A 14,808-nucleotide genomic window follows, 5' to 3' on the forward strand; every position below is an offset into this window, starting at 1 on the left:
TTTTGAAATCTTTTTAAATATACGTATTTATTAGATACTATAGTATGTATGTTAAATACTATTATTTTTCATTAGAGACTAATACCTATTTAATGTATACTAGTTATTAATTAGGTACTACTTGTTTATTAGACACCACTATCTTTTGTAACTGTAGTAACAATAACAATTCTTATTAGTCACAACTGCTTTTTTACTCGTCATATGTTATGACTAGTCAGAATGGCCACTGTTCAATTAAAAATCTTACTAGTAAAATAAAAAAAAATCTTACTAGTAACATTTGGAATACATGACGTGTACTAGCTACTGAATAATTACTATAGTATCTATTTAATAGTTACGAGTATCTAATGAAAAATACCAAGTAATAAATCTGTTTATTAGGTACTATCTAATGAATAAGTAGGCTGGTGTCTATTTAAAAGGTGGTATATGAATAAGTACCAGTATCTAATAAATAAGTACTAGTATATATTAAGTAGTCTACTATCTGATGAATAAGTCTATTTGAAAGGTAGTATGAATGAGTACCAGCAGTAGTATAACGAATAAGTAGGCTACTAGTATCTTTTAAAAAAGGTAATATACCTAATGGAATAGATATAGCCTACTAGTATCTTAAAAATAAGTATTAGTAGCATGAAAATAGATATTAGTACGTTTAAGGATTAAAACGTCTTGCGTTTGTCAAACCGGTTACGATTTACGTGTTCTTCTCTCTGACGGATACAAAGTACATCCTCTGTGTCCGCGTGCTGATAGAGTGCACTGTGTATCAGAGGGTTTTAGTCTATGTTAATTTAGTTATTTGTGTTATAATTTGTTACTGAGCTGAACCGACTGGTTCTACAGGTTCATAGAGGTTCATAGCGACCGGACGGCAAGCTGCAGCAGTAACTCCCATGAACGGACCTGACAGCCTGCCCAGCCTGGTAACGTATGATGAACACTGATCTGTTGTATTATTGCGTGGTCTATGATTATAAACATCTGCTAACGAACCGTGATGAAAGCAGCCATGTATTATGCAAATAATGATCGAATCAGACAATAGGGAAGTGCCTTAGCATGCGGGCTAATGTTATCCGGTTCGGCTAACCTGATTCAGTCATTACGAAGATGTACACGCAGTATAATAATACACACATAACACAGCCACACATGACGCAGAAACAAACACGTTCAGCTGAACGTTGCTAGACGATGATTCGGAAATGTTTTCTTTTTCTTTTTCTTCTTTTAATGTTTGATTATTCGTTTGGTTAGCTTGTAAGCATGCTAAGTTAACAGGATGTAAACCTTTGGCACTTGTGGAAAACTGGAGCAGCCTGTTTATGTTGACCAGGGGCCGGTTGCATAAACCGATAAGACTACTCTTTCAAGATAGTAATCAATATTTTATTAAGACTTTTCTTAACTTTTTTAAGTCAGTTACATAAATACGTAGATTGGCCTAATTTGATACCGAAAAGTAAGACTGCCCCTTGACTAATTGCTAGTGGGTCACACTAGATATTTAGACACGTTTATGCAATTGGCCCTAGATCTAAGCAGAAAAAACAGCTGATCAGAATATAACACTAAATTAAGACAGATCGTCCTGAAATTGATTATAGCTACTGAAATCAGTATCCGAATTTAACTTAAGGCCCCATTGGAATTGATGTTTAGGGGCTTTTGCACATCATGTCGTTTATGTCATATACTTTAAGTGGATTAATTTATTGAAATGCCAAGAATAGAATATTTTGAAACGTATTTCAAGTCTGATTTGACTATATAGCCAATATTTGTATCTGGGTAGTTACTAGTTGGCAAATAAGCAGTAAAAAAAATCGTTTTTTTTTTTGTTATAAAACACCAAATTCGAAAATAAAATACATATTATTTAGTGTGAACTCTGATGTTTGAGAAAATATCAGGGCTCACTAACTTTGTCGATTCTTTCAGTTTTTTATTTATTTGTCATTTTACTTAAAGCTGCTGTCCACGATTTTTGACCCTCTAACGGTTAATAAACAGTACTGCACGCGTCTTGCGGAAGAACATTGTAGCCGGAGCTACTTTTCTCCGTGTATGTCTATGGCGAGTCACGCAGTTACTGTGATACTGTGCAGCGAGTCCTACCAGTCTGGTCGGAAATAGTCCGAATATAAACACTTATTATAAGTGTACTATAATGATTCAGGATAAGAAAAACACACGGTTTGGAAAATGGATTCAAGTTGTATATTCTCATTATATTATTTTTGAATATTTTCAACACAAAAAAGTTGCGGACTGCAGCTTTAAAGGGCTAGTTTGCCCAAAAATGAAAATTATGTCATTTATTACTCACCCTCATGTCGTTCTACACCCGTAAGGCCTTCATTCATCTTCAGAACACAAATTAAGATATTTTTTATTAAATCCGATGGCTCCGCTCTGCATTCAAAACAATGACACTTCCTTTCTCAAGATTCATAAAGGTAACAGTTACTAAAAACATATTTAAATTGGTTCATGCGAGTACAGTAGCTCTACCTTAATATTATAAAGCAATGAGAATATTTTTGTGCGCCAAAAACACAAAATAACGACTTTTCAACATTATAGTGATGGTCCGATTTTTCAGAGCCATTGGATTTAATCAAAAATATCTTAATTTGTGTTCTGAATATGAATGAAGGCCTTACAGGTGAGTAATAAATGACATTATTTTCACTTTTGGGTGAACAAACCCTTTAAATGTGTCCTATGGTGTGAGTGTGACACCAAAGAACAACAAAACTTGACACTTTTATAGTGGTTCCAAAAAGGTTAACTTTTTGAACAATTCGGACACAAAAAATTGCCATGTGCACATGTCATGGGCTTCAGTAACATGACCAAAGCCACTGGAAGGCAAGCCTGCAACCTTTAACCAAAAAAGCATGACAGCTAATGTGGCTAATTACTAAAATAGACACTTGTAAAATTATGTCCAAGTTATTAACATTTGTATGCTTTTCTTTTTAATTTATTCATAGTTGTGATTTATTGAACCATGCTTGAGACAAAAGCGCACCATAGGACAATTTTGAGATTTGGTTAAAAAAAATAAATAATAAATAAAGCAGTTTTTATATCAACAGGTCAATGTAAGACAAAGACATGTTTAACCATTTACTGCATTTCTAAATGATGACAATACTAATTATATTAATTTTTATCTTGTGTGACAGTGAAAATGCCATGTCACGTCAACAACCATTCTACATGTGTTAATCTGTGAATTTTATACATCATCATCAGATTGTGAACTGTTGGACAAGGTAGAATATCTGGGGAGTTTTAGGTTCGTCTCCCCATGACAACGTGTCACCATGGTGACTGCGGCTCCAACAGTGATGCCGAGCGGCGCACCTCTGATGATGATAATGTGGAGAATGCGGAGCTCACGGAGCTTGGGCCGCTGTTGACAACTCCAGCTAATGCAGAGAAATCCAGAGTGAGTAGTGAGAATAAAAAAAAACTCTGGGTCAAGATTTTTTTCAAAGAAATGAATTTTTTTAGCAAAGACATTAAATGGATCAAAAGTGACAGTAAAGACATTTTTAATGCTAATATTTTTATTTCTGTTATGCTGTAGTTTTGTACTTTTTATTTATCAAAGAATCTTAAAATTCAGCTTTACCATCACTTGAGTAAATAACATGTTATTGTGCAATTATATTTTACAGTATTACAACATCTTGCTGAGCCTAAGAGACTTTCTAAAACAAATCTTTCTGACCTCAAACTTTTGAACAGTAGATAGAATGAGGCAAGAACACCTAAAGTTAACTAAAAGCATAATTGTTTTTTTTTTTTTTTAGGGTGCATCTGCATTTCCAGATGAAGATGAGGATGAGGATGAAGAGGAAGAAGGTGGTTTGCGGGTGGTTACACTACCCATGCAGGCACACCATGCCATGGAGAAGATGGAAGAGTTTGTACACAAGGTGATGTTCATCTTCAAATGACTCCTATTTACGCTTTCAAAACTGTAATTTATTAACCAAAATGTTTGTATTTTAAATCAAGTGTTACTTTTGTAATAGTAACAAATGTGGCCCATTTCTAGTCTGAGCGGTTTGTATTGAAGCAAACTCTTACCATTACTAGGTGTGGGAAGGACGTTGGCGAGTTATTCCATACAGTCTCCTCCCCGATTGGCTGAAGGACAATGATTACCTGCTTCAAGGACACCGCCCACCCATGCCATCCTTCCGTGCCTGTTTTGGGAGCATCTTTAGGATTCACACAGAAACTGGAAACATCTGGACGCACCTGCTGGGTCTGTGTTTATGATGTGTGAAATAATTGCAAAAATGTAAAATATTACAAAAGTTCATCAAGAGCCAGAGATTTTAATTAAACCCATATACAGACATACTTATCACTATAGCGGCTACTTGTGAACTGACCGCCAGCAAATAGTCTTAAATGAACGTTTCCCGTTTCTCAAATTTTCCTGCAGAGGAATTATTTACATTCTAATGTTACATTCTAACATTTTAAAAAGTCTCTCCTGCTTACCAAGGCTGTATTACTATAAAATGACTATACAATGACTACAACGCTCACCAGCGCAGTAGTTTTGCAAATACAGTACAAGAAATCTCGATGGAGGTGGGTAATTTTCGAAATTGTCTTATAAAGTGAGGTCGTTATGTGTATATTGAATTACCGTAAAGCAGTTTGTCACTCTCGCCTGAACTTGCAAGTGCTGTTTTATGGCGTAGACGTGCCAGAGGGGGTTAGTGCACACCTCAAACACACCACTACAAGTCAATTAACCATGGTAAGGACTAAACTATTTATGAAGGTTAAAAAAAAGTTACTTAGTTCTGCTTTAAAAGTAGCTAAAACTGGTAGCTTAATGTCACTAGATGACATGATAATGGCAAATTCATTGATCTATATAAATATGAATAGAGATCAGTGGACAAAATAAGAATCTAGATAAGGTTTGGTCAAGAAGTTGCTAGATTTGTCCCTAAAGTTTTGAAAAAAGTCTCAGAAGGGGCAAGGGAAGTCACTAAATCTAAATTGGCAACACTCCATGAAAATAACTTGGGTTAGTTCACCCAAAAATGAAAATTATGTCATTAATGACTCACCCTCATGTTGTTCCAAACCCGTCTCCGTTCATCTTCAGAACACAGTTTAAGATATTTTAGATTTAGTCCGAGCGCTTTCTGTCCCTCCATTGAAAATGTATGTATGGTACTTCTTGGACAAATTTTGTCTAGATTCCGTGACTCGCCCGCTGATCTATATTTATATTAAAATATATCAGTGGACTCAGTATGATGTCATCTAGCAACATTTAGCGACCAGTTTAAGCTACCTCAGCTGAAAGCAATTGGCAACACTGATGACTACACTTCAAAATAAAAGACATGAAAACATGAACAAAACCAACATCTGACATGACAACATGATCCTGTTGATCCATGCTGATTTGGTGCTCATGCAACATTTTTATTACTATCAATGTTGAAAACAGTTTTGCTGCTTAATATTTTTGAGGAAACTGTTTTCCAGGGCTCTTTGATGAATAGAAAGCTCAAAAGTTTATTTAAAAATAGAAATCATTTGTAACATTATAACAGTCTTTACTGTAATTTCTGATCAATTTAATGTGTCTTTGCTGAATAAAAGTATTAATTTCTTAAAAAAAAAAATCTTACTGGCCACAAACTTTTGAACAAACTTGCGTATATCATAACCCCAGTGACGTTTTAAGAAAGATGTTCTACAACTTCTGGAACTTACAAGATAAATTGTATGATATTTGTAATGTGATAATCTGATATGTGTGAATCATTGCCCTGAGGATGACAAAAAACGCACCACTTTTAATATCAGTCAAACCTGTAATTATGTTTCTGGTGAGTCATTTTGGAGGCTAACTAAGCTATCGCAATGTGTTCCTACAGGCCTAATTCTGTTCCTTTGCTTGGGTACACTGACAATGCTGCGGCCGAATGTGTCATTCATGGCACCTGTGCAGGAGAAGGTGGTGTTAGGGATGTTCTTCCTGGGTGCAGTGCTTTGTTTGTGCTTCTCATGGCTTTTTCACACCGTCTACTGCCACTCAGAAAAGGTTTCCAGAACTTTCTCCAAGTAAGTGACACCGATTTTTATGTTCTATGTGTGTAGGCATATTATGTATGCATTACCTTCAGTGACTGCAGTGTATTTTTTATGCCCCTAGGTTGGATTACTCTGGTATCGCTTTGTTGATTATGGGCTCATTCGTTCCATGGCTATACTACTCGTTTTACTGCTCGCCTCAGCCACGGCTTATCTATCTGTCTGTTGTATGTGTGCTGGGTGTCGCTGCTATCATAGTGGCCCAGGTGGACCGATTCGCCACCCCTCGCCACAGGTCCACACGTGCCGGTAACACACTCACCTGCTCCATGAAAAGTTCCACCTTAATTGTTGATTTGACATGGCTGTTAAAAACAATTTTTCATCTTCAGGTGTTTTCCTGGGCCTCGGTCTGAGTGGGCTCATTCCCACAATGCACTTTACCATCACAGAGGGTTTTGTGAAGGCAACGACAGTGGGTCAGATGGGCTGGTTCTATCTGATGGGTGCCATGTATGTCAGTGGAGCAGGACTGTATGCAGCACGGATACCTGAACGCTACTTTCCTGGAAGATGTGACATTTGGGTAAGACTTAAAGGGTTTGTTAACCCCAAAATGACAATTCTGTCATTAATTACTCAGCCTTATGTCGTTCCAAACCTGCAAGACCTTTGTTCATTTTTGGAACACAAATTAAGACATTTTTGATGAAATCTGAGAGGTATATGACTCGTCCATAGACAGCAATTTAACCACCACTTTCAAGGTCCAGAAAGGTACTAAAGACATCGTTAAAACAGTCTTGTGACTGCAGTGGCTCAACCCTAATGTTATGAAGCAACAAGAATACTTTTTGTGCGCAAAAACAAAACAAAAATAATGACTTATTCAACAATATCTTCTCTTCTGTGTAATTCTCCTATGTTGTTTACGTTCAGTGCTTTCAGCTTCTGTGTCAAAAGCCGGCTCAGTTTTGGCAAATGCTGTTCACGTGAGCAGCACAACACATGCGTGTGATGCTGACGCAGGAACCGGCCAATCAGAAGTCACTGTTCTGACATAGAACCTGGAAGCCCTGAATGTAAACAGCGTACGAGAATGACACAGATATTGTTGAATAAAGTTATTGTTGTTTTGTTTTTGTGCACAAAAGTATTCTCCTCACTTCATAAAATTAAGGTTGAGCCACTGCAGTCATGTCAACTGTTTTAAAGGTGCCCTAGAAATAAAAATGTAATTTATCTCGGCATAGTTGAATAACAAGAGTTCAGTACATGGAATGACATACAGTGAGTCTCAAACTCCATTGTTTCCTCCTTATATAAATCTCATTTGTTTAAAAGACCTCCGACGAACAGGCGAATCTCAACATAACACCGACTGTGACGCAAGAGTCGGGATCATTAATATGTATGATCCCAATATTTGCATATGCCAGCTCATGTTCAAGCATTAGACAAGGGCAGCCAGTATTAACAACTGGATCAGACTAGGTAAGCAAGCAAGAACAATAGCGAAAAATGGCAGATGGAGCAATAATAACTGACATGATCCATGATATCATGATATTTTTAGTGATATTTGTAAATTGTCTTTCTAAATGTTTTGTTAGCATGTTGCTAATGTACTGTTAAATGTGGTTAAAGTTACCATCGTTTCTTACTGTATTCACGAGACAAGACTGTCGTTATTTTCATTTTTAAACACTCGCAGTCTGTATAATTCATAAACACAACTTCATTCTTTATAAATCTCTCCAACAGTGTGTAATGTTAGCTTTAGCCACGGAGCACTATCAAACTCATTCAGAATCAAATGTAAACATCCAAATAAATACCATACTTACGCGATTAGACATGCTGCATGACGAACACTTTGTAAAGAACAATTTTGAGGGTTATATTAGCTGTGTGAACTTTGTTTATGCTGTTTAAGGCAAGCGCAAGCTCCGGGGGCAGGGAGCATGATAATTTAAAGGGCAACATGAATCGGCGCATTTCTAATGATGCCCCAAAATAGGCAGTTAAAAAAATTAATAAAAAAAAATCTATGGGGTATTTTGAGCTGAAACTTCACCTTAGACCAGTAGGGGTTCAATCTTGTGCTGGCTGGCGGTAGCAGCCACTGACAGGTCACGTGACCTGGTGGCAGCTGCCAGTCTGATTCTGGCAGGTCACGTGACCTGCCATTGGCGCTGGTGGCAGCTGCCAGTCTGATTATGGGAGGTCTGTCAGAGGTTCTGGTGGCTGGCAGAGTATAACACGTTCCCTATATCTCTGTCGCTGCATGGAAATACATAATTGTATTATTAATAATATAACATTATGAATATATTCTTTTGTATAATACACGTTTTAGATGGGTTTATCTCAATTAAAGCAGTGAAATGACCGTGATCTCAACTGGTGGAAAATGACGCTCAGCCCAGCCAGCCACTGCTGAGACGCGAGTATAACGCGCTCTCTAATCACTCTCGCTGCATGAAAATACATAATTTTATTATTATTAATATCATATTATGACTATATTGTTTTGTATGGTGGACGTTTTAGATGGGTTTATCTCAATTAAAGCAGTGAAATGACCGTGATCTCAACTGGTGGAAAATGACGCTCAGCCCAGCCAGCCACTGCTGAGACGCGAGTATAACGCGCTCTCTAATCACTCTCGCTGCATGAAAATACATAATTTTATTATTATTAATATCATATTATGACTATATTGTTTTGTATGGTGGACGTTTTAGATGGGTTTATCTCAATTAAAGCAGTGAAATGACCGTGATCTCAACTGGTGGAAAATGACGCTCAGCCCAGCCAGCCACTGCTGAGACGCGAGTATAACGCGCTCTCTAATCACTCTCGCTGCATGAAAATACATAATTTTATTATTATTAATATCATATTATGACTATATTGTTTTGTATGGTGGACGTTTTAGATGGGTTTATCTCAATTAAAGCAGTGAAATGACCGTGATCTCAACTGGTGGAAAATGACGCTCAGCCCAGCCAGCCACTGCTGAGACGCGAGTATAACGCGCTCTCTAATCACTTTCGCTGCATGAAAATACATCATTTTATTATTATTAATATCATATTATGACTCTATTCTTTTGTATAATACACGTTTTAGATGGGTTTTTCTCAATTAAAGCAGTGAAATGACCGTGATCTCAACTGGTGGAAAATGACGCATAGCCCAGCCAGCCACTGCTGAGACGCGAGTATAACGCGCTCTCTAATCACTCTCGCTGCATGAAAATACATAATTTTATTATTATTAATATCATATTATGATTCTATTCTTTTGTATGGTGGACGTTTTAGATGGGTTGATCTCAATTAAAGCAGTAAAATGACCGTGATCTCAACTGGTTGCTATATGCTTCGCTGGACGCTCAACCATCCAGCCACTGTTGCCTGTCATTCCAAAGAAATCATTCTAATTTGTATGCATACTGCTAATAGTTGTGACGATTTTATGTTTTGTAATAACACGAGTTATGCAATAATATATAGCATAAAAATGGCAATTAAAACGTGAATTATTCTAATAATACGACCCTTTCTCAACATTAATCCTAAATCTGGATACAATCATTTTAGCGGCTGTGGGGAAGTTTAGGTCTCATTTCTTGATTTCATTTTAAAAAGGTGTGTTTGATGTAAATATTTAGATACATTGACGTTGTTCATTTCTTTTAAGGTCACGGGCAGCATAAGCAACATGACCACCTGTAAATCTGCTCATATTCTGAGAAAACTTGTTTCACAAATATGTTTCACATATTTACAATATTTGGAGGGGATTTGCATGTTTAAAAAGTTGTTGTTGAGTGTTAGCTTGTAAGTAAGTGTAAGATAAAAATTTTGTGGAATGCAGCAACTTTGTTTTACCTAATTATTCATGCCTCTTTTTTTAATGTTAAAAATAATAAAATACATGTTTACATTTTTTAATGCTAATGTAAACAACAGGCGTTTGGGTAACATTTATTTGTCCATTTCTCATTAATTATATATATATATATATATATATATATATATATATATATATATATATATATATATATATATATATGGGAGGATGTACAGTTTGTACAGTATAAATAAAAATCACGAGTCCCAGTGCATGTGTGTATGAAATATGATACTCAAAAGTATGTGCATGTTTTTGTTGTTGAGCATCATATTTATACATCAGGCTTTTATAGCTCAATTTTTTGAAAATCAATCATAATATAATGTTCCCCGAAAGCATGCTGTGTTATATTTGACACTTACATTAACACGAAAAAAGTAGTTTATTAGTAATAGTAATTTTTAGCATTAAAAATTGTGTATAAATATGAATAATCAAGTTGCTTCAGTACAGTACATTTTTGCCTTACACATACTTCATATGTAGGCTATGTACTGTCAATCAGAGGACAGAAAGCATTAAGTAGATTGTATATATATTTGAGGTAAACCCATCTGAAACGCCAACCATACAACAGAATATAGTCATAAGATTAGCTGTATTAATAATAATAAAATTATGTATTTTCATGCAGCGAAAGTGATTAGAGAGCGCGTTATACTCACGTCTCAGCAGTGGCTGGCTGGGCTGAGCATCATTTTCCACCAGTTGAGATCACGGTCATTTTACTGCTTTAATTGAGATAAACCCATCTAAAACGTCAATCATACAAAACAATATAGTCATAATATGATATTAATAATAATAAAATTATGTATTTTCATGCAGGGAAAGTGATTAGAGAGCGCGTTATACTCGCGTATCAGCAGTGGCTGGCTGGGCTGAGCGTCATTTTCCACCAGTTGAGATCACGGTCATTTTACTGCTTTAATTGAGATAAACCCATTTAAAACGTCAATCATACAAAACAATATAGTCATAATATGATATTAATAATAATAAAATTATGTATTTTCATGCAGGGAAAGTGATTAGAGAACGCGTTATACTCGCGTCTCAGCAGTGGCTGGCTGGGCTATGCGTCATTTTCCACCAGTTGAGATCACGGTCATTTTACTGCTTTAATTGAGATAAACCCATCTAAAACGTCAATCATACAAAACAATATAGTCATAATATGATATTAATAATAATAAAATTATGTATTTTCATGCAGCGAGAGTGATTAGAGAGCGCGTTATACTCGCGTCTCAGCAGTGGCTGGCTGGGCTATGCGTCATTTTCCACCAGTTGAGATCACGGTCATTTTACTGCTTTAATTGAGATAAACCCATCTAAAACGTCAATCATACAAAACAATATAGTCATAATATGATATTAATAATAATAAAATTATGTATTTTCATGCAGCGAGAGTGATTAGAGAGCGCGTTATACTCGCGTCTCAGCAGTGGCTGGCTGGGCTATGCGTCATTTTCCACCAGTTGAGATCACGGTCATTTTACTGCTTTAATTGAGATAAACCCATTTAAAACGTCAATCATACAAAACAATATAGTCATAATATGATATTAATAATAATAAAATTATGTATTTTCATGCAGGGAAAGTGATTAGAGAGCGCGTTATACTCGCGTCTCAGCAGTGGCTGGCTGGGCTATGCGTCATTTTCCACCAGTTGAGATCACGGTCATTTTACTGCTTTAATTGAGATAAACCCATTTAAAACGTCAATCATACAAAACAATATAGTCATAATATGATATTAATAATAATAAAATTATGTATTTTCATGCAGGGAAAGTGATTAGAGAGCGCGTTATACTCGCGTATCAGCAGTGGCTGGCTGGGCTGAGCGTCATTTTCCACCAGTTGAGATCACGGTCATTTTACTGCTTTAATTGAGATAAACCCATTTAAAACGTCAATCATACAAAACAATATAGTCATAATATGATATTAATAATAATAAAATTATGTATTTTCATGCAGGGAAAGTGATTAGAGAACGCGTTATACTCGCGTCTCAGCAGTGGCTGGCTGGGCTATGCGTCATTTTCCACCAGTTGAGATCACGGTCATTTTACTGCTTTAATTGAGATAAACCCATCTAAAACGTCAATCATACAAAACAATATAGTCATAATATGATATTAATAATAATAAAATTATGTATTTTCATGCAGCGAGAGTGATTAGAGAGCGCGTTATACTCGCGTCTCAGCAGTGGCTGGCTGGGCTATGCGTCATTTTCCACCAGTTGAGATCACGGTCATTTTACTGCTTTAATTGAGATAAACCCATCTAAAACGTCAATCATACAAAACAATATAGTCATAATATGATATTAATAATAATAAAATTATGTATTTTCATGCAGGGAAAGTGATTAGAGAGCGCGTTATACTCACGTCTCAGCAGTGGCTGGCTGGGCTATGCGTCATTTTCCACCAGTTGAGATCACGGTCATTTTACTGCTTTAATTGAGATAAACCCATTTAAAACGTCAATCATACAAAACAATATAGTCATAATATGATATTAATAATAATAAAATTATGTATTTTCATGCAGGGAAAGTGATTAGAGAGCGCGTTATACTCACGTCTCAGCAGTGGCTGGCTGGGCTATGCGTCATTTTCCACCAGTTGAGATCACGGTCATTTTACTGCTTTAATTGAGATAAACCCATTTAAAACGTCAATCATACAAAAGAATAGAGTCATAATATGATATTAATAATAATAAAATTATGTATTTTCATGCAGCGAGAGTGATTAGAGAGCGCGTTATACTCGCGTCTCAGCAGTGGCTGGCTGGGCGTCATTTTCCACCAGTTGAGATCACGGTCATTTTACTGCTTTAATTGAGATAAACCCATCTAAAACGTCCACCATACAAAACAATATAGTCATAATATGATATTAATAATAATAAAATTATGTATTTTCATGCAGCGAGAGTGATTAGAGAGCGCGTTATACTCGCGTCTCAGCAGTGGCTGGCTGGGCTGAGCGTCATTTTCCACCAGTTGAGATCACGGTCATTTTACTGCTTTAATTGAGATAAACCCATCTAAAACGTGAATTATACAAAAGAATAGAGTCATAAGATTATTTTAATAATAATACAATTATGTATTTCCATGCAACGATAGAAATAAGGAACGCGTTACACTCTGCCAGCCACCGCTGACAGACCTGCCAGAATCAAGACTGGCAGCTGCCACCAGCGCCAATGGCAGGTCACGTGACCTGCCAGAATCAGACTGGCAGCTGCCACCAGGTCATGTGACCTGTCAGTGGCTGCTGCCGCCAGCCAGTTGAAGATTGAACCCCCACTCCCTTAGACTTATATTACATCTTGTAAAAAGACGTTCTACGGCACCTGTAACAATGTCTTTAGTACTTTTCTGGACCTTGAAATTGTTGATTATATTGTTGTCTCTGGAGTCATATACCACTCAGATTTCATCAAAAATATATGAATTTGTGTTCTGAAGATGAACGAAGGTCTTGAGGGTTTGGAACGACATGAGGGTGAGTAATTAATGATTGAAGTTTCATTTTTGGGTCAGCTAATCCTTTAAGGGAAATTTTGTTGCATGTAGTATTGTAAAGTAGTCTAATAGCATAATGTTCATGGAAGTATACTCATAGTCTCGATCTGTTTTACTTTCTCAGTTTCAGTCTCATCAGATATTCCATGTGTTGGTTGTCGGAGCGGCGTTTGTCCATTTTTATGGAATCTCAAACCTGCAGGAATTCCGCTATGGTCTGGAAGGAGGCTGCACAGATGACACTCTGCTGTAAAAAAAAAAAAAAAAAAAAAATTGCTTGAACTTTGGCCGGTGCCTGCTCACTTCACAATGAACCTGGACCCGACATAATAATGATTGAAAGATTTGTATTATCTCTGAGGGATTTTAACATATATTTAAATAGGATGTTTATTTGTTAAGATACTTAAAATTACTGATAAATGAGGTAGTCTTGTGTTTATATTGTTCTTTACTATTTCAGTACAGCACAGAATTTATTGTAAATCACTGGAATGAGTCATAAAACATTACAGAGGTCTTGAGAGACACTACCTCCTCCAACACCTTTTTTTTTCTAATAGGTTTCTGAACTAGTGCGTGGTTTTTCATCTAAGGTTTTATTTACTGATTCGTAGTTCTGTACTTTGTAAGAATTTAAGGGTAACACACATGAACATGTTTAGTTCTCGTTTTTCTCAAACATGTTTGCATGATCATTCATTAACTTTTGACCCTAAAATGACCCAGAGCTTCAGCAGTGGGACTCACACTGGGACACATGCAATTTATTTTTTGTTTGAGTGAATCAGGATTTCAGTCCAAAATACTTGTATTGGTTTTGGAAGTCATAGAAGTCAAGATATTTAAAAAGAGCAGAATAAAGATGAAACACCAAGAATTGCTTGCTTTGATCAATAATAGTTGTTCTTTTTTCATCATCAATAGTTCTTTGTATGTGTGTGTGTGTGTACACTGTCATTCTGGCATTTGAAAGAGGATTTTATGTTATACATATGCTTTTTTTAAGTAGGTTAGTGGTTGAAGTATGTTCAATGCTATTTAGTTTTATATACTAAAATAATAGTATTAATAATTTGAATTATCATTTATTTTTATATTTTAGTTTGAATTAATTTAATTTTACTTCAAGTTTTAGTAATATTGTTATGTGATTTTGTCATTTTGATTTTAGTGTTTTTTTTATATTTCTACACTATATTGCCAAAAGTTTTGGGACG

At 35.9% G+C, this 14,808-nt stretch overlaps 1 protein-coding gene across 1 annotated transcript; it reads left to right on the forward strand.

Annotated features, from left to right (window-relative positions):
- Window positions 1-632: 632 nt before the first annotated feature.
- Window positions 633-14,479, forward strand: adipor1b (adiponectin receptor 1b). The gene is made up of 8 exons (XM_067394921.1): window positions 633-935; window positions 3,277-3,472; window positions 3,840-3,965; window positions 4,129-4,300; window positions 5,949-6,135; window positions 6,227-6,414; window positions 6,498-6,691; window positions 13,713-14,479. The coding sequence occupies exons 2-8, from the start codon at window positions 3,332-3,334 to the stop codon at window positions 13,839-13,841; spliced, it is 1,137 nt and encodes a 378-aa protein (XP_067251022.1). The 5' UTR covers window positions 633-935; window positions 3,277-3,331; the 3' UTR covers window positions 13,842-14,479.
- The last annotated feature ends 329 nt before the right edge of the window (window positions 14,480-14,808 follow it).

This window comes from Chanodichthys erythropterus, chromosome 9 (assembly GCF_024489055.1).
Source record: "Chanodichthys erythropterus isolate Z2021 chromosome 9, ASM2448905v1, whole genome shotgun sequence".
Classification (NCBI taxonomy): domain Eukaryota; kingdom Metazoa; phylum Chordata; class Actinopteri; order Cypriniformes; family Xenocyprididae; genus Chanodichthys; species Chanodichthys erythropterus.

Coding starts and splice junctions, on each gene's coding strand:
- adipor1b (XM_067394921.1), top strand. CDS start 3,332: ATGACAACGTGTCACCATGGTGACTGCGGCTCCAACAGTGATGCCGAG. Junction 3,966..4,128: donor TGGAAGAGTTTGTACACAAG/GTGATGTTCATC, acceptor TACCATTACTAG/GTGTGGGAAGGACGTTGGCG. Junction 4,301..5,948: donor CATCTGGACGCACCTGCTGG/GTCTGTGTTTAT, acceptor GTGTTCCTACAG/GCCTAATTCTGTTCCTTTGC.